Raw genomic sequence first — 25,220 nt, forward strand, 5'->3', positions numbered from 1 at the left:
ACTCAACAACTAGATTGGTTTTACACTGACTTCACTGTGGGAGTTAAATTAAAAAAAAAATGGAAACTGCTACCACCAAAATAAATTAATGGCTGTGACTGTGAATTTGAATAAAGGGATTCTGTTTTAGTGATACAGGTAGGTAAAATCGATTGCACTTAATTAGGAAAATTTGCTTTCAGACTGATGAAACACAAAGGGTGGAAACAAAATTAGGGTCCGATACTTACAAGAATGCGTTGGTAAGTGTAAGAAATGCATCAACAAAAAGCATTGGAACGATGTAATATTTACAGATGGTGGGTGAAACAGAAATGTTTATCAAGCAACACAAACATGGAACAAATGCAAACAAAAACGTGTAAGTAAAGTGTGATTTCATTGAAAATACTTTGATTTTAAAGGGGTTGTGTACTACAAAGATATCCATCAATTAGGTGGAGCGTACAATATAATTTGCCCAGGAATAAACGGACAAGGTGCCTTTTTCAGAATTTTCACATTTGCAATCTCTGATCAACTGTACATACTAACATTCTGAAAGGAGCAATTAGACCTACACTTTCAGGGACCAATTTTCAATGAATTTTTAATGCGTGTGCATATAGAGTTATGTTTTGGAGAGTTCTTTTTTCTTCAGCAAGACAAACTTAGGTCAGATCTCATAATCCTTTGAATGGTTTAGGCACAGGATACTGGAAGGAATAAACTTCCATACTGACACAGGATAAAACCAGCTAGCTCCGTTTGAAGGTGTTTCATGCTCCATCTAACTGTAGAATATTTTTGGTGTAAGGTTATGACATTATCGATTTGCTTAAATATATAGCTGCGTTCACATGTATTAAGCCTGCGGTAAATCACTTGTTTCTTTGCAAGGGGTGGGATCACCCTTCACACATTCTTCCAAAAGAGAAATGGTGTATCAAACCTTTCATGGGCTCTCTGTGACAAGTGAGGAGTTAGAGTAAGATTTCTAAGATATGCCTTTGAACAGTTGAAATATTTAATTTGAAATTTTCAGAGTTTCTAATTCCTAACTTATTTGAAAGAAGGAAAAAGTGCCCTGGAGGACATAGTATTTAAATTGCTGTCCAATTTTGAATTACTTGTGATATTGCATTGAATGTTAGTGCTTTGAAATAAATCTGGTGATTTAGCTGATGGCAAGGCGTCTTCGTAAAGCAAAAATTATGGGTTTATTTGTCTATCCATTGGCAAAAATAAGTTTCCAAACAATTTTCGATGCTATTGATGCACCTTAAAAAACCTTCAAATTTCCTTCCTACTAAAAATTCAACATTCTTTTTTCCTCGTTTGGTGATAGATTTGATACTCCAGTTTCATGAGGAAAACAAAAAAAATTGAAGTTGACAGCAATGCTGCAAAGAAAAGATAGTGCTGCTTACTGTGCAGCAAAAGCACCCAAAAATTAAAATAACAGACAAAAGATGAGCAGTTCAATCTTTAGAGGTAAAAGAGGGACAATTTTCAAAAAGCGCCAACCCACAGAATTTCATCCTTGCACATAATAAAGCCCAAGACCACATATTCCCTTGTTCCTGGATGACAGTCAGGTATATTAATGAAAAAGAAATCAATCAATGCCGGATTTTTAAACAGACTGAGTTCTTTCAAAGAAATTGGTTCACTTGTGAACTACATCAAATTTTTCAATCATATTACAGACATTGGATGATTTTGTAATAATAATGTAGACAGAACCGATTTTGGAATTTTCTATTTTTTGGAGAGATTGATCTTTCAAGCTTACCATGGTTAAAGAGCATTCAATTTATTGTTAAAGAAAGGAAAAAAAAACTTTGAGCTCATGAGGACAACCTTGTCCCTTGAGTTACTAGTTAATGAACCATTTAAACCGATTAACCATTCCACCAGTACGGCACACGGCACAGCCTCCACCTATCTTGTGACAAGCTAAAACTATGAAATTACTTGTCAATAATGGATAATTTCCAAAAAATCTAATGACTGAATGAGTGACTTCTTTCTTGATTCATTGATATTTAATATCGCTTATTTCGTCACAGGTTTAATTCTTCTGTTTTGATACTGTATAATGAAAATTTTACCAACATAAAATTGTATCTTTGAAATTGGAGATGAAAAGATAATTGAGTTTTCCTTTCATTAAGAGCTATGATGATTGATCAAGCTTTCATATTATTATTCTCACCAAAATGTCTTAAAATACTACTAATAATTGGTTTAGCACTAAGCTTACAGATCATTCAAAACATACAAAAGATGGCAAAGAAGTAATTGAGCTGAGAGAAAGATTTTGGCCAAATTAAGAAGAATCTTGAGGTTAACACCTTTACAAAGGCTTTATCAGGAAGTTTACATAAAGTTTCCAAAGAAGAAGCCTACAAAAAGGTGCTAACTTCAAGGTTCTTTTTAACAGTACTTTTTGGTGGCCTTTGATATTTTAGACTCAAATTGTCATTGTGAGGAAAAAGAACAGTAAAACATGATCTAGTAATCAAATTACTGGATAGACAACGCAATGACGGAAAAGAGATCTAAAAGTAAGGGTGTTCAATTACAGATAGACTTCTTGCCCAAAAATATTTGTAGTCGATAATTACTGACACATGAAAACAAGGAATTTTGCAGAGGCAACAGGTCAGAGACTCCGCATTTCGTTCAATACAAAGGCATCCGCAGACATGAATAGCTGGTCAATTTACTGTAAGTAAACGATGGCTAAGGAACAATACCACTTAACTGAAATTTTGGCGAAAATGACTTAGTGACTTTGCTGCACTCTAGTACAAAATATGCGAGCTAACATTTTTAGTTTTTTCCAATTCCGCATACGAGCGCTGTAATGATGCTGTAATTTATAAGATATTGCAAACATAACCTCAAAATTACTAAAGTGGCGAAGCTTTTCCTATGTCCTGTAAAATAATCAGTCTTATGCAGATAGGCGGTTTTGTTCCGTAGCCATTGTAAAATAGGTTTTAACTTTTGGAAACCCATGTGTTATCAATTATAGAAGATGAGAGAACTTTGAGGAATTCATAAAAAAGGACAGTCACTTGGATCATGCGGTTGGATTCATCCTTGTCAGGATAGGAATAGGAAGGATTTTGGCAAACTAAAGTCCTCCTCTCTTTTCAATGAAGGCATAGAAAATATTTGAAATGAGGATACAAAAACCATCACATTTACGAAACTAGCAGAAGACCATGAGAAAAGGAATCTTGACTTCTGTAGGAAATTTTTTCAGATTTATTTTTTTTTTCAGGGCAAAAATTGGAGTTAGAGCTACAAACATCAAATTCCAGTTTAAGACAACAAGTAAAACGTTTACTCAATATTCTCTTGTAAAATGCTCAACATTTTAAGCAGAAATTTGCCCTGGAAATGACACTGAAAGCATTTGACTAATGATGCGTGAAAAAGCTAATTTCTCTGATTGGCACTGTAAGTATAGGGTTTATCAATACAAGACTTCAAAATTTCCCCCGGAATATCAACGTTATGAATTTCTGGATAATTTTGAACTTTGAAACAGAGGCATTATTGACTTTTGGCAGTCATACTATCATCTCAATTTTCATGTTTTAAAAGTTAGAGAGACTCTGTTCTCATGGTTGGTTAAAGTTTTAATGACCCTTCATAATGGCACGAGGAAAAAATTGTTAGAATGAAAGACAATTTATAAAAAATTACCTCTTCACTAGTTGACTTGTCTTGACGCGATCCAGCTCCAGGACTTGAAGTCTGTAGAAGAAAGAAAGAAAAGTGAGTAAAATAAAATTGAGAAGAGAAGCGGAATACAAGAAAAAAGAAACTTATTAGTTAGTTAGCCTCATAAAATATTCAACTCTTCCTAGGAAAAAAATTCAAAGTTCTTGAAGTCAGGCAGTGTAGGAACCATTCTAATTTTGCCTTGAGTTGTTTCCTCGTAGGATTCCAATCTGCTAATGCTAATAATTCTGTCAGAGGTAAACAAAAATCACAGTATTTCTTCGTTATTTTTGAAGGTGTCCGCACTTTTTAATTCATAATTGCAGGTATTTTACGGACTGACAGTAAGTAATTGCTGTACTAAAACATTAAAAATGTTTCCTTGATATTTGCATGTATGAGCAGAGAAAAAGGGTGGTCATTACTTTTAGGTGGGTTTTTACTGAAATTATTGAGTCTTCTCATGATGCCATGAAAATACTGACTTTTGAGAACTGTTCACCTCCTCACTTGCCACAACTTCAGTCGCAAGGGGTTCACAAAATGCCTGACGCTCTAGAGCGGAAGGGGTTGAGGAGAGCGTTATGCCATTTTATTTATACATGTCAAAGGATAGGGGCCTAGTTCCAAAAGTGTTACAAAGGGAGAGGGGACTCAAAAAATCCAAAATTTAGCATTGCGTGATACGTATATGAACGGCTCTAAACTGTCACTCTCTCAGAGAGGCCCCTGTTAAACTGAACGACTTGCAAGATATCAGGATGAACTTGTTTCAACTTAAGATCTTAAAAGGAGACAAAAGCATTGTGACAAGTTAGCTTAATATCAGTCGCTTCAAATTAAAACCAAATTAACACTAGCCATCTACCGATAACAAAGGCAAATGTAGAGAAGAGTTGTAGTGAATTATCTGTAAACATTCCAAAACTGAAATGAAAAAGATGCAAAAAAATTATGATGAATAGTACCTGAGTTAAAAGATCGGGTAAAACAGAGCTCGTGCGAGAGGAGTTGCCACCAGAAAAGTCGTGACTGAAGTCGTTCCGCCGGTCTTCACGATTCTATAAAATTTTAACAGAAAAATTTTAAGATACTTTTTAAGCAAGGATACAGAGTAAAATTGAAGACTCAATGCTGGGATTTGGATGATCCGTGGGGAAAATTCAGATCTTTCTTTCGATTTGTTACCTGCATCTCTAATCTTGCAGAGAAAAATGACAGTTTCTACCGTTTTCCAACAGAAACCAGGGTGAGGCATTTTATCTAGTATCATCAAAGAGGTGCTTTTATCAGATTACATGAGTAAAATTGTGAAGATTGAAAATCCCAGACCCTGCAGTTTTGTCAATTTCCATGTCACTGATTAAGGTGCTCTACATGATTGAATGGCAATTCCAAATTGGCCCTTGAATCAAAGAGATGATCTAAATAAAAATACCAAAAAAAAAAATCCTCGCTCTCATTCTCCTTTGTTTTTTCAACCCATAATTTCCCAGAAAAGATCCATTTTCCAGTAGTAATCAAGTAAAAAATAAATAATGCAGATGATCAACGATGTTGTAAAATTTTAAAATTTAAGGAACAAAATGCTTACAGAGCATTTCAAATTTGTATACGGCTCATGTGTTGACACGCAGATGAATTTGAATTCTCTGATATTGAATAAAGCGGTGCTGACTACACTGGTCAACACGGATTGATTTACCGTAAAATTCATAATTAATTTTCAGCAGATTTTAGTGCTGATTCCGGAAATGACCTCCGTTTTTCTAATTCACTTCGGTTTTCGCTGGCAAAATCGGTAGTTCTTGTAAAAATCGAGCTATACCAGAGAAAATTCCATTTTCCGGGATATCCGTGTATAATTGAGAAAAATCAAGGTCATTTTCGAATCCAGCAGCCAAAGATACACGGCAAATAAAGTATTACTTCCCTATCAAGCATTCGCCTCTGTTTCTAATATCAAGGTTTTTCCGGCAAAATGCCCTGCTCTGCCCATTCAAAAGTCATTCAATTGTTTGGTGTCAGAAAAGAGGGAGAAAACTTTTTTCTGGTGTCTAAAGGGATTATTCCCACTTAATGTTCGCCGCTGAAGCTGAAAGGAACCTTAATTTTTTTCCAAAACCCTCGGAAAGTCAAGTTTCAAAAAGTGGGGATTTTCTCTAGCTGAAAAAATGCAATTTAAAGGAAATTCAATAAACCGAAAAAGATGCTAGAAAAAAAAAGCTAAGGTCATTTTCGGTTTCAGCGGCAAAAATTGGGTCGGAGAGATTCCACTGGACACCTGAAGGAAATTTCTTCTCCTCCTTTCTGATGCAAAACCTATATGGTTGGTAGGAGATACTCAACCAAAAAAATCTAACTCCTGAAGACAGATTGATTTGATAGGCATGCAGTCTATTAGGCCTCAAGTATTTTTTGTTGTTGAATCAGAAGATGACATTTATTTTTCTCTATCAAGCACAAATACCCCGAAAAATTCGGTTTACTCTAGAGAAGCTAGATTTTTCCAGAAAATTCCAATTTCGAGAAACCCGAACTGATCCAGGACAACAGAGGTCATTTATGGAATCAGCGCTATAATCCACGCAAGATCAATAACCAAATTCTTGAAAAATCTACGAAAGGTAACTGTTGCTTTTAAAATTATACTTGGTAATTACTCTTGCTTGGTAAAAGTATTCTTTGAGAGAGGGAGAAAAACAGAGTACAATTTTCTGAGGCCTGTGGTTGGAGGTTCTCTTTTTGATACCCAATACAACTTGTATTTGCAGATGATCCTAGTAAAGAATTTTCACTTAACGCTGGTAGCTCATTGGGTTTGTGGTACATTGAATTAATCAAATTAATATGTTAAATAACTCCAAAATTCTCTGTTTCTCCATCGAAATCTAATTGCAATAAAAAAAAATTCTAGAAATGCAAATTTGAGTTGATCGACAAGATTTGAATAGTATTAAAAAAGTTCAGGTAAGAATCAAGAGAGCACGATTCAATCGAGAAAAGCTGACTCCTATCAAACTTAAAATAAAATTAATAATGAAGACAACAAAAAAACACTAAAGCTGCAAAATTAGGTCAGACAAAATTGAAAAAGTTACAAAAACTTTAAGATAAAATCAGAGGAGCCCGATTCAGCTGAAAGGAACCGACCATGCCTTAAACTTTGCAGCAAACTGAAGAAGAAATTTAATCCAACTATTTCAACTTGCACTTGTAATTCAATGGATTTGATGTTATATTCTATTGCATTAAGTGGGAATTAATTCCACCAGAGAATTAATTATTCAATTGTCGATAAAGGTCTAGGTCGGTTCCTATCTGATGAACTGTAAAGTTAGCACTGCTTCAAAATAGAAAGCTTCACAAATATTATGCAACACAAGCTTTTGGGGGAGAACATGAATGCACACAAAATGCAACAGATCAAGTACAAAAAACATTTAACTATAAGCACACACATAAGAGAAAGAAAGCTCATAAAACAAAGGAATGACGGACAATTACTTTAACAAGCAAGTTACTGACTTAGAAAAATGGTACTAGAAGAAACGTAATTCAGCTAATGTTTCAAACAACTCTTCATAGTATATTGTGGACTGAGAGTTTTATATAAATATATCAAAATTGACCTTTCCTTTAGATTAACACCAATGACACGTACTAAGACGCCTTACTTTGCAAATAATGAAACGAAATATAAAAATCTACGTTAGGCAGATGAAAGTGCAAAAAAAAAGATTCATTGTTGTGTAGGAGACCGAAGAGAGACATTAATAGGTAATCTTGGTGCTCGGGAATTTAATAGAAGGAAAAAAGACCCTATTCTTTACATTTTTGACCTGAATTTCTCAAACTAGATACATCACTATTTTGGAGCTGAATTTATTTTCCATTTGTTAACAAGTGAAATTTTCAATAAAAATCTTACAGATTGGAGAAAAGAAATGTTGTCTGACCTTCAGAGAGGTAATGCCTTCCAGTTCGAGATGAAATGTTTTACTCCAAATCTAAAATGTCTACGGGGAAAACCCTCCAAGGGTGCCATTGGTTACAAGAACAAAGCAGTATCGGGAAGTTTTTTTTAAAAAAAATATTTCTTTTCAAACTTCTATTAGTTTTCCAGTAGACATACCACAAGGTACTGCCAAGACACTTCTAATGGATTGAAAAATATACTAATTGTAAGTTGTCATACGTTTAGAGACAGTTACCCACAAGTCATTACAGCATGATACAAAGTTCAAAGTTAATGAATCAATTGCCAAAAACTACGAGAAACAGAAAACTTTAATGTGTTGGATATGTTATAGTCGTATGAATTCTTGTCGTACATTACCTTAACTTCTATGTTTTAGGCTCAAGTTGCTTCGTCAAAATATTTGTTATTTGTAAATATCCAATACATTAAGCTTTTTCTGTACAAAACACAATATACTCTTGATAGCACTTGAAAGGTCATATAGATACTTAAAATGTAAACCTAAACTGCTACTAAAATCAATGCAACTAATAGATGAAAACTAATCCATGCAACAACTTGATTTGTTCAACTGATAAAAGTGTTCACCCCTCAAAATTGTCATGCAGAATCTGTTTTCTATTGAAAACTGAAAAATGCATAACAGCGTAATTTGCAAATGGAGTCCAAAAGCCTCCAAACAATCTAAAAGGGAGAGATAATGATGGGTAACAAGTCAACTCATCTATGAGAATCTACAATAACGATCTAAAATGTACCTATAGCTACACATAGCATACTTTATTGATCATCTTGAATGTAAATGTATCTGCGGCACCTCATCCGAAACTGGCTGGAGTAACATGAATCTTGCTGAGATGGACTGTATCCTTAAAAGTATCAAAGAAAAGGTGCTTTCGACCTGAGACCATATCTGAGGTAAAAGCTTCTTTGGACAAAGGTAAATAATTAAATATTTGCTGTTAGTGTCTTATGGTACACCTAAGTTACATCATTTAATGCTTGTTTGCAGCAATTCTGACCAGGAGCAGTTTTTGCAAATACAGGAATTAAGACTGTAATGGAACTAGGACGCCTCATTGAGTCGTTGAACATTCAAATGGTTAAAGTACAGGCAAAACAAAATCTGTCATCGAGTAGTGACCCTGTAACTTTGTCCAACAATCCTTCAAGTTATGTTAAGTCCTGCTTTCTCGACAAAAAGAATGGCTAGCCGCAAATCAAAACGCTATGGAGGAAGCATTCATATAACAAATAGAGGCATGCAAGTTGAGTAATTATTCTTGCAACACTAAACATTGGAATTCACTGCCATGCTCTCATCACAACACATCAGAAAATAGAAAACAAAAGCTCTGAAACTTAAAGCCATTTCTATAGACAGATTCCGAGGCAATTTGATTCATGCAAAGAATAGTACATATTTGCAAAGCAATTGGAACTATATTCAACTGGTTTTATACAGTTGAAATTTTTGATCACTCCCAAACCACAGATCCCCGCGGTCAACTCCTGCGAAAAATGATGAATGAGGGGCCGAGTCAAGCAAATAACTCATGGACAACTAAACACAGTAAGAATTAAACCATCATGCGTGTCTCCTCATCAAAATTTTGAGATATACGAGATATTTTCTAGTAAGCGTGATGATTGAATCTAAACTTAAGAAATAACTCTAACGCCTCACTTTCAAGTTAAAATTGGAATTTTTTAATCTTTCCACCATGTTCTCCGATACATTTTAAGGAAGCTATAATGCTAGATGTCTATCCTTCTTTAGTTGTCCATTGATTAAGGTTTAACCTTTAAGTATATTGGCTCATTTAGACAACCTCGCCTTGGCATATCACTGTGCAAAAAGCCTGAGCGAAACGATCCTTAGACAATGAATAGAGAAAGGCAATTGCCTCTCCTCTTTAACCATCACTTTTCATAGTGTGAATTTAAAAAAAAAGCGACTCAACCAAAAATAGCATGTGAGGATTTCGCTCTACACATAAAAAGATCTATGGCAGAGAAAATGGTTCCAGAGGTCCTAGTGTAGCAATGAAACATCACCTTGGACTTAAAACATGCATCAAATCTGCAACCATTTGGCTTTTCTTGTGTTTTCAGCTGTATATGAGCTCTGGTATGGATTTCATTAAGTCGAATCAAAAAACAGGATAAAGAAACGAAGATAGCAGGTGGACAAATGGCAGCAAAAATTAGAAGTTTGATGATTTACAAAAATATTAAAAATTTATTGGATCTGAGATTGTTTAGACTGTCGAACCACTTTTCTCATTGAGAGACATCTACTAATGAGGAACAGTCAGTCAATGATAGATTTTCAGATACTCACACTTGGTATCAATCAGTTAATGAAAGATACAGACAACAACGAAGGATGATAAGAGAGACTTTCAAGAAAAAGCAGTACAGCGGGAAAATGTACAATTGGAAGATTAACTCCACTGAACTTTGACTGAAGGCGTTTACAAAAAGATTTCCTGTTTTCAGGACCACCATGAGTAGAAGGAAAACTAACTTTATCTGAGATCCTTGCTTGTTACCGAGCAAAAGTAGGTGTATCATACCAAGTCACCATCCCAACTTTATTTATTGGTTCGTTATAGTGACTTAAAACGAGTTTAGAACAAAAAATGTGCAAAAATCAAGACTACAAGTTCAAATCAAATTTACGTTTGCTGCCATGGATTCCCGCGCTTATTTACACACTCACACAAACGCAGAGCGCCAGGGCTGCATCACTTCTCCCCCGTGTAAGTAGATACGAGTGCTCCGTCTTCATGTCTTTGGTTTAAGCAGATGTGACGAATTTAAGTGATGGCTTTTTAAAATTTTGTATCGAAGACTACATACAAATTGAAAAGTCCAAAAATCAACATGTACCCAAAACTAATGTCTATTGTTTTTTTTTTCAAAAATGCTAACACCCTGTATTCTAGCTTCTACCTTCAAGCTCACATTTTTTTAGGTTAGTAAAAGGCAAACCTTTATTAGAGATCAAGTTTTGCAGCAAAAAAAGCAAAGATTAGAGATGAACCACATGAAGGAAAAGTACTACCAATCTTGTGGTTGTTTTCTGTAAACATTGAGCCAATATGGTAAATGCCATTATCTTCAGCAAAAGCTCTTCAAGCAAATACTGATGAAAGTTCTTAAAAAAGTGCTAATAAATTTCTCGTTCAGACATTTTACTTAGGTTCAAACAGAAAGATGCTTGACATCTCCCATAGTGAAGTAGCTTCCAGAATAAGATCTTAAAAACTGCGAGTCACACAAATTTTTACTGTCCTGATTTTATGGGGGGGGGGGGGGATTATTGTATCACAAATACTCAAAAAACGTTGAACTTTGCTCATTGGCCAATTACTTGATTGCGTGTAAATCAAGTGAGTGGTGGCATTGAATGCAATTATGTTTTGACTTTCATGGTCAAATTACACTTCACTTTTTGCACACAGATGAGGCCTACTGTGTTTAGTAAATATTATTTAGAGAAGTAGAAGTTAGTTGAGGTAAGCAACATGATAACACCGTAATGAGATAGGAAAGAGCAAAGGATTTTGAACAAAATAAACAAAGATAAATGGAGGATAGAAAAACCAAAATGAGAAAAAACCAAGGACGGAAAAGAAATAATGAGAAAGTGTGAAAGTCTAACCTGGGAAATATTTAGAGTGGAGGCAGAAGAGAGGGACAGTGAGTCGTTTCGGGACAATGACACTGCGTTTGCTTGGTTGCGCATACGCTCTGCCTCCCGATTGAACCTTGACTCAAAGTCTAACTGCCGCTCAGTCAAATTATTCCTCAACTCTTGCCGACTGCGTTGCACGACTATTGCACCGTCCGTCCTTTCACGGCGCGGACGCATCGGCTTCCATTCAATCGAGTCATTCTTCGGGAAGTTACTTGCACTAGCGTTTGAAAATGAGGATGCTTCATTCCTACTTCTAAAACTAGCCGTGCTAGAGCCCCTCGCATTTTCATCTATGTGCGGTGAAAGTACATTTTTGGTTTCTAAGAAGACAGCCGAGTGACGTACAGACGGCACAAAGAAGTCGGAACGTTCTCGGCGAATTCTATGAGCGGTAACATCTGAGCCATTTCTTTTGTGACTAACTGCTTGGCGCTCCTCTCCTCTTTTCTGCAGCTCTCTGTCCAGGATTCCCTTCAGGTCTCTTTGTCTACTAGCAACTAACAATTCCTTCTTCTTCTTGTCATCCGTGGAAGTTTTCTTCTTTTTCAACTCAGAACTTTGGAGGAATGATGATCCATTTAAAATTTTTGCCATTCCATACTCTTCCAGCAGCTCTAGGTCGGAATCAGAGGTGTTCTTTTTGGCATGTTCCTGCATCTATCCATTTAGTTATTCATGATTGAAGGGGAATTAAGATCCGATTAAAATTGTTGAGGAAATAAACCAAAGTAAACAGAAAACAGAAAAAAAAAGTAAAAATAAAATGGTGAAAAGAAGAAAATAATAATATAATTGAGGCCAGTGAATCGATATTTATTGAGGCAAGATGAATAAGAGAGTGGTGCAAGAGAATAGCGTTTTGTATGTATTGATCGCAACAAATGGGAAGAGAGCTGAAATAATTTGGAAAATCAAACAGGTAGATAAATTGAATACTGCTGTATCTGTATGCTTTTAATGCATATTTTTCAGAAAATAGACTCTGAAAATTTTTGAAATAATATTACAGTTCTTTTATTCCAAAATTTTGATAACTAACTTGATGAGTCACTGGCCATACGGATACTTTTGTCACTAGTTCCTTCATTTTTATTTCATTATTCCTAAATAAGCTAAAGAAGATCATTCTAAATCGGCAATTTCCTTCGACTCTCTTCTTTATAGACGTTGTCCCCTACCGTTCCCACTAAAGGGAAGCGAAAGACCTCCCCCCTTTTGCATGGCAGGATTGTTATGTTGAAAACTTCAAAATTGCACAGCAGGCTCAGAAATTGAGGTATCAAGTTGCAATTGGGGCTGAAATAATGCCACAAAATCGTTCTATGATAACCTACTCAGTTTTTGGGTGCTCTATAAATTCTTAATTTGCCTTTTTGCTATTTCCCCAATTTTCCAATTTCTAAAATTTTGTAAACACAGAAATCTTGCAGAATTCAAAACATAAAGTCCTCTTACTTCCACTCCTTAAAATTATTAAGCCCACAATTTTTCAACTGAGCCTCAACTATATTGTTAAATTACAAAGCAAAATTAAAATGGGTAAAACTCTTATACAGTTACGATGGTATAGAGACTAATGTAATTTCTGTTGGAATATAAAAGGCTTTCTCTGAAAAGCCTTTTGACCGCATGAAGTGATGTCACAATTTTAAACCATATCCATGCTACTCATGTAAAGACAGCACGATATTGAAAATTGTGTTTTGAATTTAGTGCTTTCAAATCCATTATATCTTCCTTGATCGAATTTAAAATTAATTAGGAGGCATACTTTTATTAATGATAAATAAAGTGATGAATTTGCACTTTTCATCCAACCGCATAAACTGTCTTGAAATTATTCACCACAAATTTATAGGCTTCGCCCGAGGAAAAATACTTTTCCATCCAAAATAAATGTAAGGACACTTAAAAATCAAAGCTAAAGAGAAGAGTCAGGAACCTCCTGCAAGCTTGGAATGATCAAAATAAATTTCCAACACTATTTTTGCACCGAGAAATCGTTTCACCATGAAGATGTTTTGAGCCGAGATCAACGGATTCGAAGAGAAATTTGTGACCGAAAACCTTTGAAATAAAAACAGGGTTGACTTACAATAAGCACTTGCAGTACAAAACCAATTGTATGAAAGGGAAAGGAAGAAAAAACGCAATCAGTTAGTAGTCACAAATCTAAAAAGCTATTTACAATGGGAACATTAAACTGACTAATGAAAAACAAGCTTTTTTTGCTCCTATCCAATTCTCTCCTCTACTTTATGTAGAAAAGATTCAACATAAAATTCCTGTCATCAAAAATGAAAAGAGCAACTTGTAAGCATTTGAAATCCAATTTTTTGGATAATGTCTCTTCTTAAAAAGATTCTTAAACTTCTGGATGTTCTTCCAGAAAATGGGTGCCAACTCAGATATCTTTGCTGGTTCACCGAGAGCCATTTAATTTCTCTGAGAAAATGCTACATGCTGTATTTTTATTGACAAGATGATTCTGACTTAAGGGGATACTTGGATGATTATTCTGTTCATCAAAGGAAGCAACCGCCATGTAAAAATTGTCTTTCAGATAGGTTAAGTTACTGAAATATGTTACTCTCCACGTTATCCTGAATAACAGTCGCTAGACGTTAGGATTCCAAGTGCCGTTTTTGAGATATTTGCCTCTTTAAGTGAGTATTAGCAACAATTAGACACTGCCGATCGAGGCAAAACCACTGGAATACCTAATATTCCTTCGTACTATTTCTTCCTATCTCACTAGATAGATGGAGCCTGTTACCTCTTTTTGTGCAATAAATACACTCCTTTGAGGACTAGCTCTGCCTGTTTCATGTGAAACACTTGGAGGAATTGGTCTATTATTCACTAATAATGACATGCTAAGGTTCGAATCCACCTCTACCATCCATCTACCTTTTTTTTTTTTTTGTAATAATTTTGGGCATTATGTCACCTGATTAGTTCTACGATTAATTCAGAGTTGAATACTTAAAAAACCGCGAGAATCTCAGAACGCCTTGCAGACAGTACATTCAAGATGATACGAGGAGAGGCGTGATTAAAAATCGAATTCGAGAGTTTAATTATCCAAATTAAGGGAGATCTACCACCTCTTTTTTATCTGACAGACCTGTCAGCTTTGTTTTGTTTCAAAATGTTGAGAAGCCAAGACAAAAGTCAATAAATTCGTTTATGGCCGAATTTTTAGTTGCTGAAAAGAAGGGAGGGCAAAGGAGAATTTGTGTTTCGCTTGCTTTACATTAGTCACTGAAGATGTGGAAATGAAAAATTATGGTTGGTTATATAAGGGCTCTTAGTTTGATTGGCGAATATCAACACATGCGAGCACTTGCACACCGTAACCAAATATTAATGGTAGACTGTAACTTAATATCTGATAGCCAGATTTGGATAGCATTACATTTTACTGGCCAATCACCCATCACAGTTTTGCTACTGCCCTTTCGAGTTCATTCTAATGTTCGAATGTTGCACTTCCACAGTTGAATAAATACAACAAAGGGATTCAAAAGTATATTCTTGTTATTTCACAAGGCTTATAGGAGAGTAAATGATATGTGACCAACCTTGGGAGGGAGATCTAGGTGCCGACAAATTCCTAAGTTAGATAGTTATAACCACTTCAGAAGAGGGCTTTTTTCAAATAGAGGCATAAAAATGGCAAAAATGTCAAAAAACACCGAAAACAAGATGATTAGAGGTTTGGAGTCCAAGACATGTGATTTTTTTTCAAACAGTTAATTTAAGTTTGAATCTCTTATTTTCCAGGCTCAAAATTTTCAGATTTTTTTAAAATATTACATTCCCTTGTGGCACAAAAATAGACTTAACTACTGATAACTCACTTTTTAGGATACCAGAGATGGATTTATATAAAAAAACTTGACAATAAACCTAACTTGGCATAACTTCCTCTCTAGAAAAATTTTACCCTGTACACCAGGGTCTCTTTTCCCGTGAATGTTCACAGATCACTAGGTACGCACATTCAATCATTGGGAAAGCTGCCGCGACAATCAAAGATCGAAGAGAAAAGAGATTGAATTTAAATTCAGTGTAACTATGGATAAAGTTGCTGAAATTTTCAGTCAGCGCGTCTTTCACAAATCGATGAACAATTAATGACTAAAGATTCTCAGGCTTGCCTTCATCTCATTCACAAAAAGAGATTATCACGCACTAGGCAGGAGAAGGTTTGCCACTACATTCTGACCTTAATCGGCAAAAGGATGAGAACAGAGGACTTATCAATGGAGGTAAAAAAACATAAGCATGTGCTCGACAGCTAAGTGAAACTGTGGTTCGTGCATTGTTTTGGAAATGGGACAATAATCACCAGTTACATCCTGGTTTAAAAACCTTGGTACAAGGCTGAGCTCTTTCTGCCAGAGCGGCTGACGTAAAAAGCTAAGCGAGACAAAGCTATTGATGTGATAAACTGACAACTTTGCTTAGATTCAAGAGCAAAGTAATAGTGCTGCGTGACTTTTACAAATGGTTGCAACTGAGACAAAATCAAAAGTGTAAAATGTATGGAAAAAACCTACATTTGCTCAAGTCATGGATGGTTCAACAGACTCACTGCAGAATAGGAAGCAGACAAACAATAATATGTATAAGTTGCTAGTAATAGAATCATGTATTGATGGCTAAATTCTACAAGATTGGCCAACAGCATTAAGATACGTTAAAGTGCTAAGTTTCTGTGTTCAATACTGAGGGGGTTTTGTTTTGGGGCGACTTCAGGAATGCTTTCACAGTTGATCAAACAGTTGAAAATCAATGGGTTTTTCGAAAATTTGAAATAATAAATTCTTAAGAATAAAATCAGACTGGACTGCTCTGAGTATAAATGTACACAATTTGATAAAAAATATTTCGAATATGAAAACTCAATTTTGGGTTGAGTGTCATTGTACTTTGTTGGCACCTGGATTCAACCATCTCTACACGAGTCAACGACTAGCAGGACCAATCGTTCTCTCATTTAAAAAAGAAGTTAGTTAATAACAGGGGTGCAGAATCTTCCAAGCTTCCACTTTTTCATGCGCCCGCCCGCCTACCACATGTTTCTGGTCAACTTTCCACATTTTCCTCCAATTTGGAAAGTAAGGACCTTTTTCTCTTTGTGTTCTTTGATTTTTAACTTTTGAGCCTTAAAAATAATCCCTCTTTCCGCATGTTTTTGTGCCCAGGCAGGCTCGTGATGGAGTATCTTCTGCACCCCTTGTCATTAATGCTCGATAAAAAGTAACCTTCCAAATTTCAGAGTGTCTGTAAGCAATCCATGGAGCTTGATGCAAAATTGAAAATTGCAGTGGGCCTGTTGCAAACTTTTGCGAAAGCGAAAATAAGAGTTGTTTCTTTTGGTAAATATTTCAAAAATAACGATGAGTGCATTGGCAAAGTTTGAAATGCACTCCTAACTTCTAACTAATCTGCGAAAGAAATTTGCATTTTTTTGAGCTTCCTGCTTTGGAACGATACGTCGGCATAGGTGAACATTTCATTAGAGCTGACGCTTCTGCATGGAAATCGCAATCAGGAGCACAAGGTTAACCAAAGCGGATTTTTATCTATGTGAAGAAATGGTGAATGTAAAAAATCTGGGTTGTTAACAAATAGTTAGAATCTTGTCCAGGCACATGTCGTCACCTTCCCGGCAAAGTATCACAAGCGCCACTTTGCCAACTTTTCAAGAGACACAAAAAACTGAATTGCGACCGTAAAAGACGGATGTTTGGCTTGAAACTTGAAATATAGATCCAGCACACCTCCCTGCTTCGAATTTTAATAAAATTTCTTTAAAAAAACGGGTTTTTCTTTGAAAATTGGCGCTTGTGATATCGGCTTCTCGGGGCACTCTGAGAATCTATTGGCGCTTGTGATACGAAAGCCCATCAAATTTAACGGAGTTTTTTCCATATTTCTTCATTTTTAATCTAAAAAAAAATATTATTTTCGTATGTAAATGCATCTTATTAATTCAAAACTACCCATAACTCAACTTTAATAAAAATAGCGCTTGTGATACTTTGGCCGAAAAGTGACGAATCGCTCCAAGTCAGTTTTGGCGGACTGGTGTTGGCCATGTTGATTATTGTGTGGTATCCTAGTGCACGGGGGTTGGATAGAACGACACCTCTAACAAAATGTCCACCTGTGCCATAGGATCGATTTCGAAGCAAAAAGCTCAAAAAGACCCAAATTTCTTACGCAGATTGTGAAGTTAGAAGTGCATTTCAAACTTTGCCAATGCGCTCATTGAGATTTTTGAGACATTTACTGATAGAAAAATCTCTTGTTCTTGCTCCAGCAAAAGTTTGCAACAGGCTCATTGTGATCAAGTTCCTTCTGATGTGAAAATTTAGGATCAAAAGACACACAAAATAAAACAAAACAAACTACAGGATAGGACACTACCTAGGCAATTTTCGTACTGCTAAGAGTCATTCACTAGAAATCAAATCACTAAAATCAACTTAACATCAACGACTAAAAGGACAGGGCTATAGGTTGAAACCCTCTCTCTACACATCAAATTCACAAAACAAAACTTGGAATAGACTATAGTGATGTAATATATAGATTAAAAAAGAAATTTAAAAAGCAAAAAACAAATTATTCAAAACAATTTCTGTTTTAAGTAAGTGTAGGGCAAACCATAATCTGTTCTTACTGGTTTCATTTCTTTCTTCATCCATCTCAACTTTTCCAAAAATATGAAAATCCAACCATAATTTTAAGTCCAAGTTCTGACCCTGTTTTTTCCCTCATCTAAGATATTTTGAGCAACTTTCATTCTACTTATTTGGTCTCCTGTCAAAACCTGCAAGAAAAGGGTTAAACACAGCCAAAATCTAAAAAAATACACATCGGGAACAAAGGAAGAGAAAAAAGACTTACCCTTCGCATGACTAATGTTCGATCACTAACACTTCCCTCTTCATCGGGTGTTGGTGGTAGAGGCCGGTTTGGAGCATGACCTCCACTCACAGCCGAGGAGGAAGGAGCACCACCTGTAAATTGAAAGAGTCGAGTGAGCGATCATTGGTGATAAATGAAATTTCCTAGTCATTGTTAGTCACAACTTTGAAACCTTGAAAAATACAAGTAGGTAGATTCCTAACAGGCAATTTAAAAATCTGCCTTTAGGAAAAGGACATGGGGACTGAAATGCTCTAAACTTGATACATTTTTTAATTAACTATGAACAGATGGTGGCTTAACAAACGAGTCCTATAAAAGAGTTAGTGATATTGTCATGTTGTGTTTTTTGATTGAAAAAGTGAAGTGAGTAAAGTAAGGGCCGGGCTTACTGGCACTCAAGGCGCTCAAAGGGCCTAAGCAACTGGCTACTGCCGTCGTGCACGCTGAAGTTGGACCATGCTCCTTAACTTCGTACTATTGACACATTCCATATTCCCACACGGCTTGGCGGCCATATGATAAGCCAATCGAAGGTTGTATCAACGACATCGGCAAACGCCACAGAGCGCGGACTTTTGGAGGACGGCTAGGCCTCCACCAAGTTGGGTTGTGTTGTTTCAATCTCCACTGATAGGTAACGCTGGCAGTTGCGCACACTACAAGCGATCACTGATTTTTTCACAACCCAATTGAACAATCAGATAGATTACTTACTGGGTGACTATGTCCCTCCAATACCCAGTTACCTTGAAGGGTGACAGTGTGTTGGAGTGGCATAGTCATCCACGGTCACGATGACCTGACTGTATTAGAGTGTCCTCTGATATCAGTCATCTCTGGGGAGTGAACCTGGGACCTCAGTGTTGGCAGCAAACTGCCTTGACCACTACACCACTGAGACTGACTTATAATTGAATTCTGTAGAGGAGTTTGAATTTATTGTATCAAATTCACTGTGCATTTTTCTCTGTTTCATACTCACGGTTTTTATTTCTTGATTTTTTGTTTTTTAGTTTCTGGTGGTTGAAACTGTTCACCTGCAGCACAAGTATTTCAAGTACCTCAGCACATGCACTCGTTATTTGGAGCAGTACTTTTGCCTCATTGAAATGAGCAGAAATGAAAAGTCGAAAATAAAAAACTTGGTTGCTACAAAATAAAACCGGTTTAAATTATAAAGTAGCCTACTTCACAGTGGTGAAGCTGAACCAGTGGAACTGTTTTCAAACATGGAAAGTGGTGGGAGAGGGGTTGAAAGTTGAAAAAATGTCTTACCTTCCATGTGGAGTAGTAATGTATCAGATGGCCTGTAAGAAAATTCCATGCTGCATTAATGAAAAATCAAATGTTTGATGAGAAAAATAATACTTAAAACCAAAAAGAAACATGAAATTTTTAAAAAAAAAAAGAAATCTGTGATAAAAGCATGATGAAAAATCCTTTTCATCTTTAATTGAATTGCATCGTTTGAAAACCACTTGAGTCCATTTTCCTGGTCTTGAGTTTTTTGGGTTGATAATACTTTCTGCGGTTAGAAAGAACCATAAAAGTGCCGTATAGACTCGTTTCGGGATTATCTTAATCCCAAAACGAGTCTCCAGACCACTTTTAGGTTGTATTGACTCTTGAAAAGAATCACTAAAAAAAAACCTCAAAGCTGGAAAAATGGACATTAGCCGCTTTCGCTTGACGTGATTCAATTGATATTTCAAAATTTTGATTATTGTGATGTTGTGTTTTTGAGTTTTTCTTTTTTTATTTACAAAAACATGAGAAAGATTTGACAGAGATCCAGATACACAAGATGAAAAAAACCCTGACTGTTAGAAGATCTCATTCTTAAGCACTTTGATGAGCCTTCGGATTGTTTTTTTTTTTTTTTTTGTGGTACAGAATGTACATTAATAGACACCGTTTATCTCCTACAGTCTACCGTACAAATGTTTATGATTAGTTTTGCAGTTGGACAAATCTGAAGGATAAAATGCAAGCAATAAAGGAGGAGTAATATAATTTGTGGACAGATTGCACAAAGGAAGATGACTAGAGGAGCAAATCGGATGTTGCGTTAGATATGACTTTATACCAAAGAGACAAAAACCTAAGCATGGAGACGCAAATGAGTTTATTGAGACTAGTTATATACTCTAATTACGACACAGAAATTCAGTCCCTTTAAGTAGGTGCGACAAGATAAACGGCTGATTAAGTGCCGTTCAAAAATCAGTTAAAAAAAAAAAAAATGCAGTCAGAGGTATTACCAATTTTGAAAAGCATCTGTTGTTTGGTACTTATGTTTAAAAAAATGTCACTTACAAAGGTTTTGGCGGATCACTAGCCAAAAGGGTTCCATCGTTGGGCCTTCGAAGGTCACTCACACCGACGCTTTCCCCGATCTCATCGTCATCATCATCATCATCGGATTCTGAGTCAAGAATATTGGCACTTGGTTGCTGTTTGCTCGAGGCTCCATCTGCTCCATGCTTACTTTGTCCGTTCTGCGCAGGTTTTCCTTGATTGACTTGCCGGACCCCAAGCTCATTCAGCTGAGCAGCGATCATGTCCAAATCCTAAACACATTAAAAAAGTCCTTCAAAAATTTGACACTCATAAGACAAGCAGAAAATCAGAAATACCTAAGGATAAGGGACGCATTGACGCTCGAATGTACAGAAAATTCATATTGAAGCTCCAAAGCATGCATTCTGAGAATTCTTGAGAATGATTGTGAGATGTAATAGAGCATTTATCCGTGAAACTTTCGACAGTAAAACTTAAATGCAACTGACAGTAGCAGATTAAAGGAAAATATTCATTATAATCAGAAAACCAAAATTTTAGGAGATAAATATTTCACAGACAAAAACTCCTTTATGATTCAAGAAAGTCTCAGAGGATCCAAAATCAGTTAATATATTAGACTCCAAAGATTCCTACTGATGAGCATGATAAACTGATTATTAATGGTACCTTACATGTATCACCAAAAATAAGGCTCTTTTAACTCTTCTCCTGTAGTTATTTTTATCTCTTATACCTTGAGACTGTTTCTGACACTTAATGAGTGAAAACAAGCAAATAAATTTGGTAGTACACCCCAGCCAAGCAGAAATTTAAATAAAAAATTAATGAATGCATTAAAAAATATATTATGCTAGCCAAAAAGCAACTTTCAACATTTTTGGAAACATAATAAGTAATAACGAATAAAAGTCAATGGTAGAGCTAACAATTATTTTACAAAAGGAGAGAGACAAAACAAAAATTTCTCAAGATGAGAGAGGTCCTCAAAGGTAAATGATTCCTGAATACCGCATCAAATAATTTTTTATTGTGGAAGGAGAAGGATTTCGAATCTCCCCTCTTTCTTGCACATATCTACAAAAAATACCACACTGAATAATAAATCTAAAACATATCTAATAATGATGATTAAACCAACAGATCAAAATGATTAACTTTTCAATCAAATTATTAGATGCTTGACAATTTGATGTGCCCATTGAACTATAATCTGAAGCAAATTCTGCTATTAGAGGACTCTTTATAGAAATTTGCAATCCCAAGTTTGGGATCTATATTACAAAATTACCCTAAAAAACTCGTACAGTTGACTCTAAAAACCTCTAACAGCATGATAATGTATTTAAAAAGAGATCTTATTTCCAGAGGAGACATTTTTCTCTAAAAATCGCTTTTGAGGTGAGGAAAATCAGAAGAAAAAAACTTAATTAAAAAGAAACCAACTTCCTAGAGAAAGGCAAGATGGAAAGAAGCAATTAAGCAACTAAAAATAAAGAAAAAAGAAAAAGGAGAACCGTACCTCTGGTCTACTCGGAGGCAGCTGATTGAGGAAAATAATAAGAAGCAACATGAAAATAAATAAAATAATAAGAGAAATTAATAAGTGTATTTTCAAGAGGGTCAATTTGGCTCTGAAATTATAGTGAACGTAGTAAACACAGTGAACATAGATAGAATAGAGAACAAAGTGAATACCATAAATGTAACAAATATACCATAGGATTTGAACAAGCTTTGAAGGCAAATTCTTGCTGAGGACTACATCTTTTATGGTGTGAATTTTCAATCTGATTCTTCAGAAAAAGTGATAGTTGGATTGCATTTTAGAAAAGTAACCAAGAACTTAGGGATGCAACTAAAATTGTTCAATTTGTCATATTTCGCTTCAAAAAGTAAAAATTTAAGCAGTTCCAATGTATACACTCATGAAACTGTTCATTTAGTTGAAACATCTTTTAGCCTGTTTTCATTTTTTTCAATGTATAAAAGGAAGTTTAATAGCCCCAGCAACTTTGCATGGCTCTTGATTCCTTTTTAAAAAATGCAGTCCAACTAAGATTGCTCTAAAGAAAAATACCAGAATGGTTGGAAGCATGGCTGCAGCTGTTACCCTTTTTGTTGTGAATATTCTTCTTCAAACCCCCTCAAACCATTTGGTGCTCAGCCAATTTTCCTCTTTGACAACCAATGAAAAATTAAAATAAGTTAATTGTTGCATGTGTTACATTCTCATTGACTATCATCAGTTACCTATCTTCCCCCTGCAAGTAACTTCATGATTCTTACATTGAATTAAAATAATGATTGCTTGGTTGAGACAAAAAGACGACAGTTCACATTTCTTCAGTTGTGAAATAGGCATCCAAATGATCAGTGAAAATTCTATCATAATGGTGAAGAGTTGGCTGAATGTGGCAAATTTCCAGAGAAGCAAAGAAAAATGAAAAAATAATAGTGAAACCTGGCAATATGGGAGTAAAATCCAAGAAAAGGTTGCCGTGGAAATGACAGATCACTTTAGAAAGTAAAATCCCAAAATTTCCAAGCAGTTTTAAATTGAAGCGTTGAAATATTCAGTTCCACAACCCCAATTACATAACTAAATATCCATGAAAAATGGATATTCTCTGGTGGCTGGTGATTGGAATATTTGTCATAGTTTTCTGTACTAGCGGCTTTTATGTTTCATGCAGATAAAGTTCCAGATGTTGAAAGAAAGGTTAAGGGGTTAATCAAATTGAGACTCCGCACTCATGTAAGCAAAACATCCCCTCCACTGTATTTACTCCCTTAATGATGTCCAATTACTACCGCTGCTTAAAACAACGGATCATGATCATTCAACAAAGAACATTTACAACTGAGAATAAAATTAATGCCTTCTCTGACATACTTCACACGGCAAAAAATCGTATCCATTGAGGGAAAGACGAAGGGCGGAACCAAGAATGTGACAATAGATGGCTGGAGAAATGCTGACGCAGCGTTTGAATAACTCCCTCAGCTGTAATTTTTAATTTGTAAACGTTGTCCAGAAACTTGAGATGACTTCAATATCATCATTTGAAGAAAATTTGAGATGGTTTTTCTTTTTCCTCGAGGACATTAGATGATAATGGAAAGCAAAAGACTAGAGTGATAACAAGAATATCACATGAAGTGCACATTATTACATTATTGATAAAATGCTGGTGCCTTAATGTCAAAAATTGATTGCCCCCAGTTATACAAGATGATCCAAAAATCCCGCATCATCCGCACTAGGCATAATCCCTCTAACTTTTGAGCGAAATGAGAGAGAGAGAACGGAAAGAAACGATTTTTGGGAAACCCTGAAATTTTAAGGGGACAACCCTGAAAAAAGACAAGATCTAGAGGTTATAAGTGTGATGAGAGACTTATGGATTACCTTGTAGGAGATACGTATTCATTTGGGCAAAAGTACACCACCAATATATCACTAGACAGGATAAAAAATTCAGCACCACAGTACATATTTTCACATCAAAATTTCATGCAGAACACAAGAAATATCGAAAACTTTTAAAAACAACGCGTATGTGAGAAATAAACGTTCCTAGTTTACATTATAGACGGTGAATATGAACTTCCTGCTCCCGAGAAAACTAAGATGAACATTAGCTAAATTATGCATAGAAATCAACCTATTCATTGGAAAAACAAGTGGGTATTGGTTTCACCACACATTTCCTTCCTATTTTAATAGAAAATATCTTAATTTTGTCAATAAAAAGATAGTACACTAGAAAAGTCTTCCATCGTAAAATACATCAAAATTAATTCAATGCTAGATTCAAGTCTACCAAACTATGGTTTTTCTATGAGCAGGATTTATACAAATTGACATGAACAGAAACCAATAATTGCCAACTTATGAGTTGAATTTGGACATATTTAATGAGTCCATTGAATTGTGCATAAAATTTCAACTAGGCAACATTATATTGTGGTTCTTAATTTGGTATCCTGTCCAGTGGCCCATGAAGATGATCTATGCATGAGAGAACAGTTAAACTGATGTTGTATTGGCTCAAATCAGTCCTATGTGTAGAGCAGTTGAGTAAAATAAGTTTAGCTAAACTGCATTGCCAAAGGTTACCCCAATTTTGTTTGCTTCTTCTTCCTGTTTCCTCAATCTGATTACATTGAACTTAAGGCAATGGAGAGCTGTGCAAACAGAGCAATCCTGTTAAAGGAAACATTTGGAAAGCAGCAGAGATGTAAATTGCAGAGAATCAGCCCCACATGGGAGATTGCGAAGACTGATCTGAGTATATCAACCTTTAACTGAACGGAGTCATGGAATATTGCAGTGAAACTGCGATAACTCGATTTGCTTCGGGACCGGGGATGTCTGAGTTTTGAAGGTTGTCAACTCAATCGGGTTTCTTTATTCTCCAATGTGCATTTCGGAATTTTGCTTACTTTTACAAGTAATTAAGTATGTATCCCAAACACATAAATATTGTGGGTTTTAGATATTTGATTAAGCATAGTTGCAGTTGCATTTTCATTTAAAGCGCTTGAAATTGCGAAATT

At 35.6% G+C, this 25,220-nt stretch overlaps 1 protein-coding gene across 9 annotated transcripts in view; it reads right to left on the reverse strand.

The window, feature by feature from the left end:
- The window catches only part of msn (serine/threonine-protein kinase msn), a 51,592-nt gene that overhangs the window by 13,413 nt on the left and 12,959 nt on the right, over window positions 1-25,220 (reverse strand). For 3 of the 9 annotated variants that reach the window (XM_019046045.2, XM_019046044.2, XM_019046041.2), the window contains exons 9-15: window positions 22,180-22,200; window positions 20,673-20,926; window positions 19,632-19,681; window positions 18,333-18,445; window positions 11,373-12,065; window positions 4,689-4,781; window positions 3,703-3,753 (exon numbers count right to left, since the gene is read on the reverse strand). In XM_019046045.2, coding sequence (XP_018901590.2) covers window positions 3,703-3,753; window positions 4,689-4,781; window positions 11,373-12,065; window positions 18,333-18,445; window positions 19,632-19,681; window positions 20,673-20,926; window positions 22,180-22,200 — 1,275 coding nt within the window. The remainder of the gene's footprint in view (window positions 1-3,702; window positions 3,754-4,688; window positions 4,782-11,372; window positions 12,066-18,332; window positions 18,446-19,631; window positions 19,682-20,672; window positions 20,927-22,179; window positions 22,201-25,220) is intronic. The other 6 variants (XM_019046046.2, XM_072299360.1, XM_072299359.1 and 3 more) reach the window with 5 other exon arrangements.

This window comes from Bemisia tabaci, chromosome 4 (genome assembly GCF_918797505.1).
Source record: "Bemisia tabaci chromosome 4, PGI_BMITA_v3".
Lineage (NCBI taxonomy): Eukaryota > Metazoa > Arthropoda > Insecta > Hemiptera > Aleyrodidae > Bemisia > Bemisia tabaci.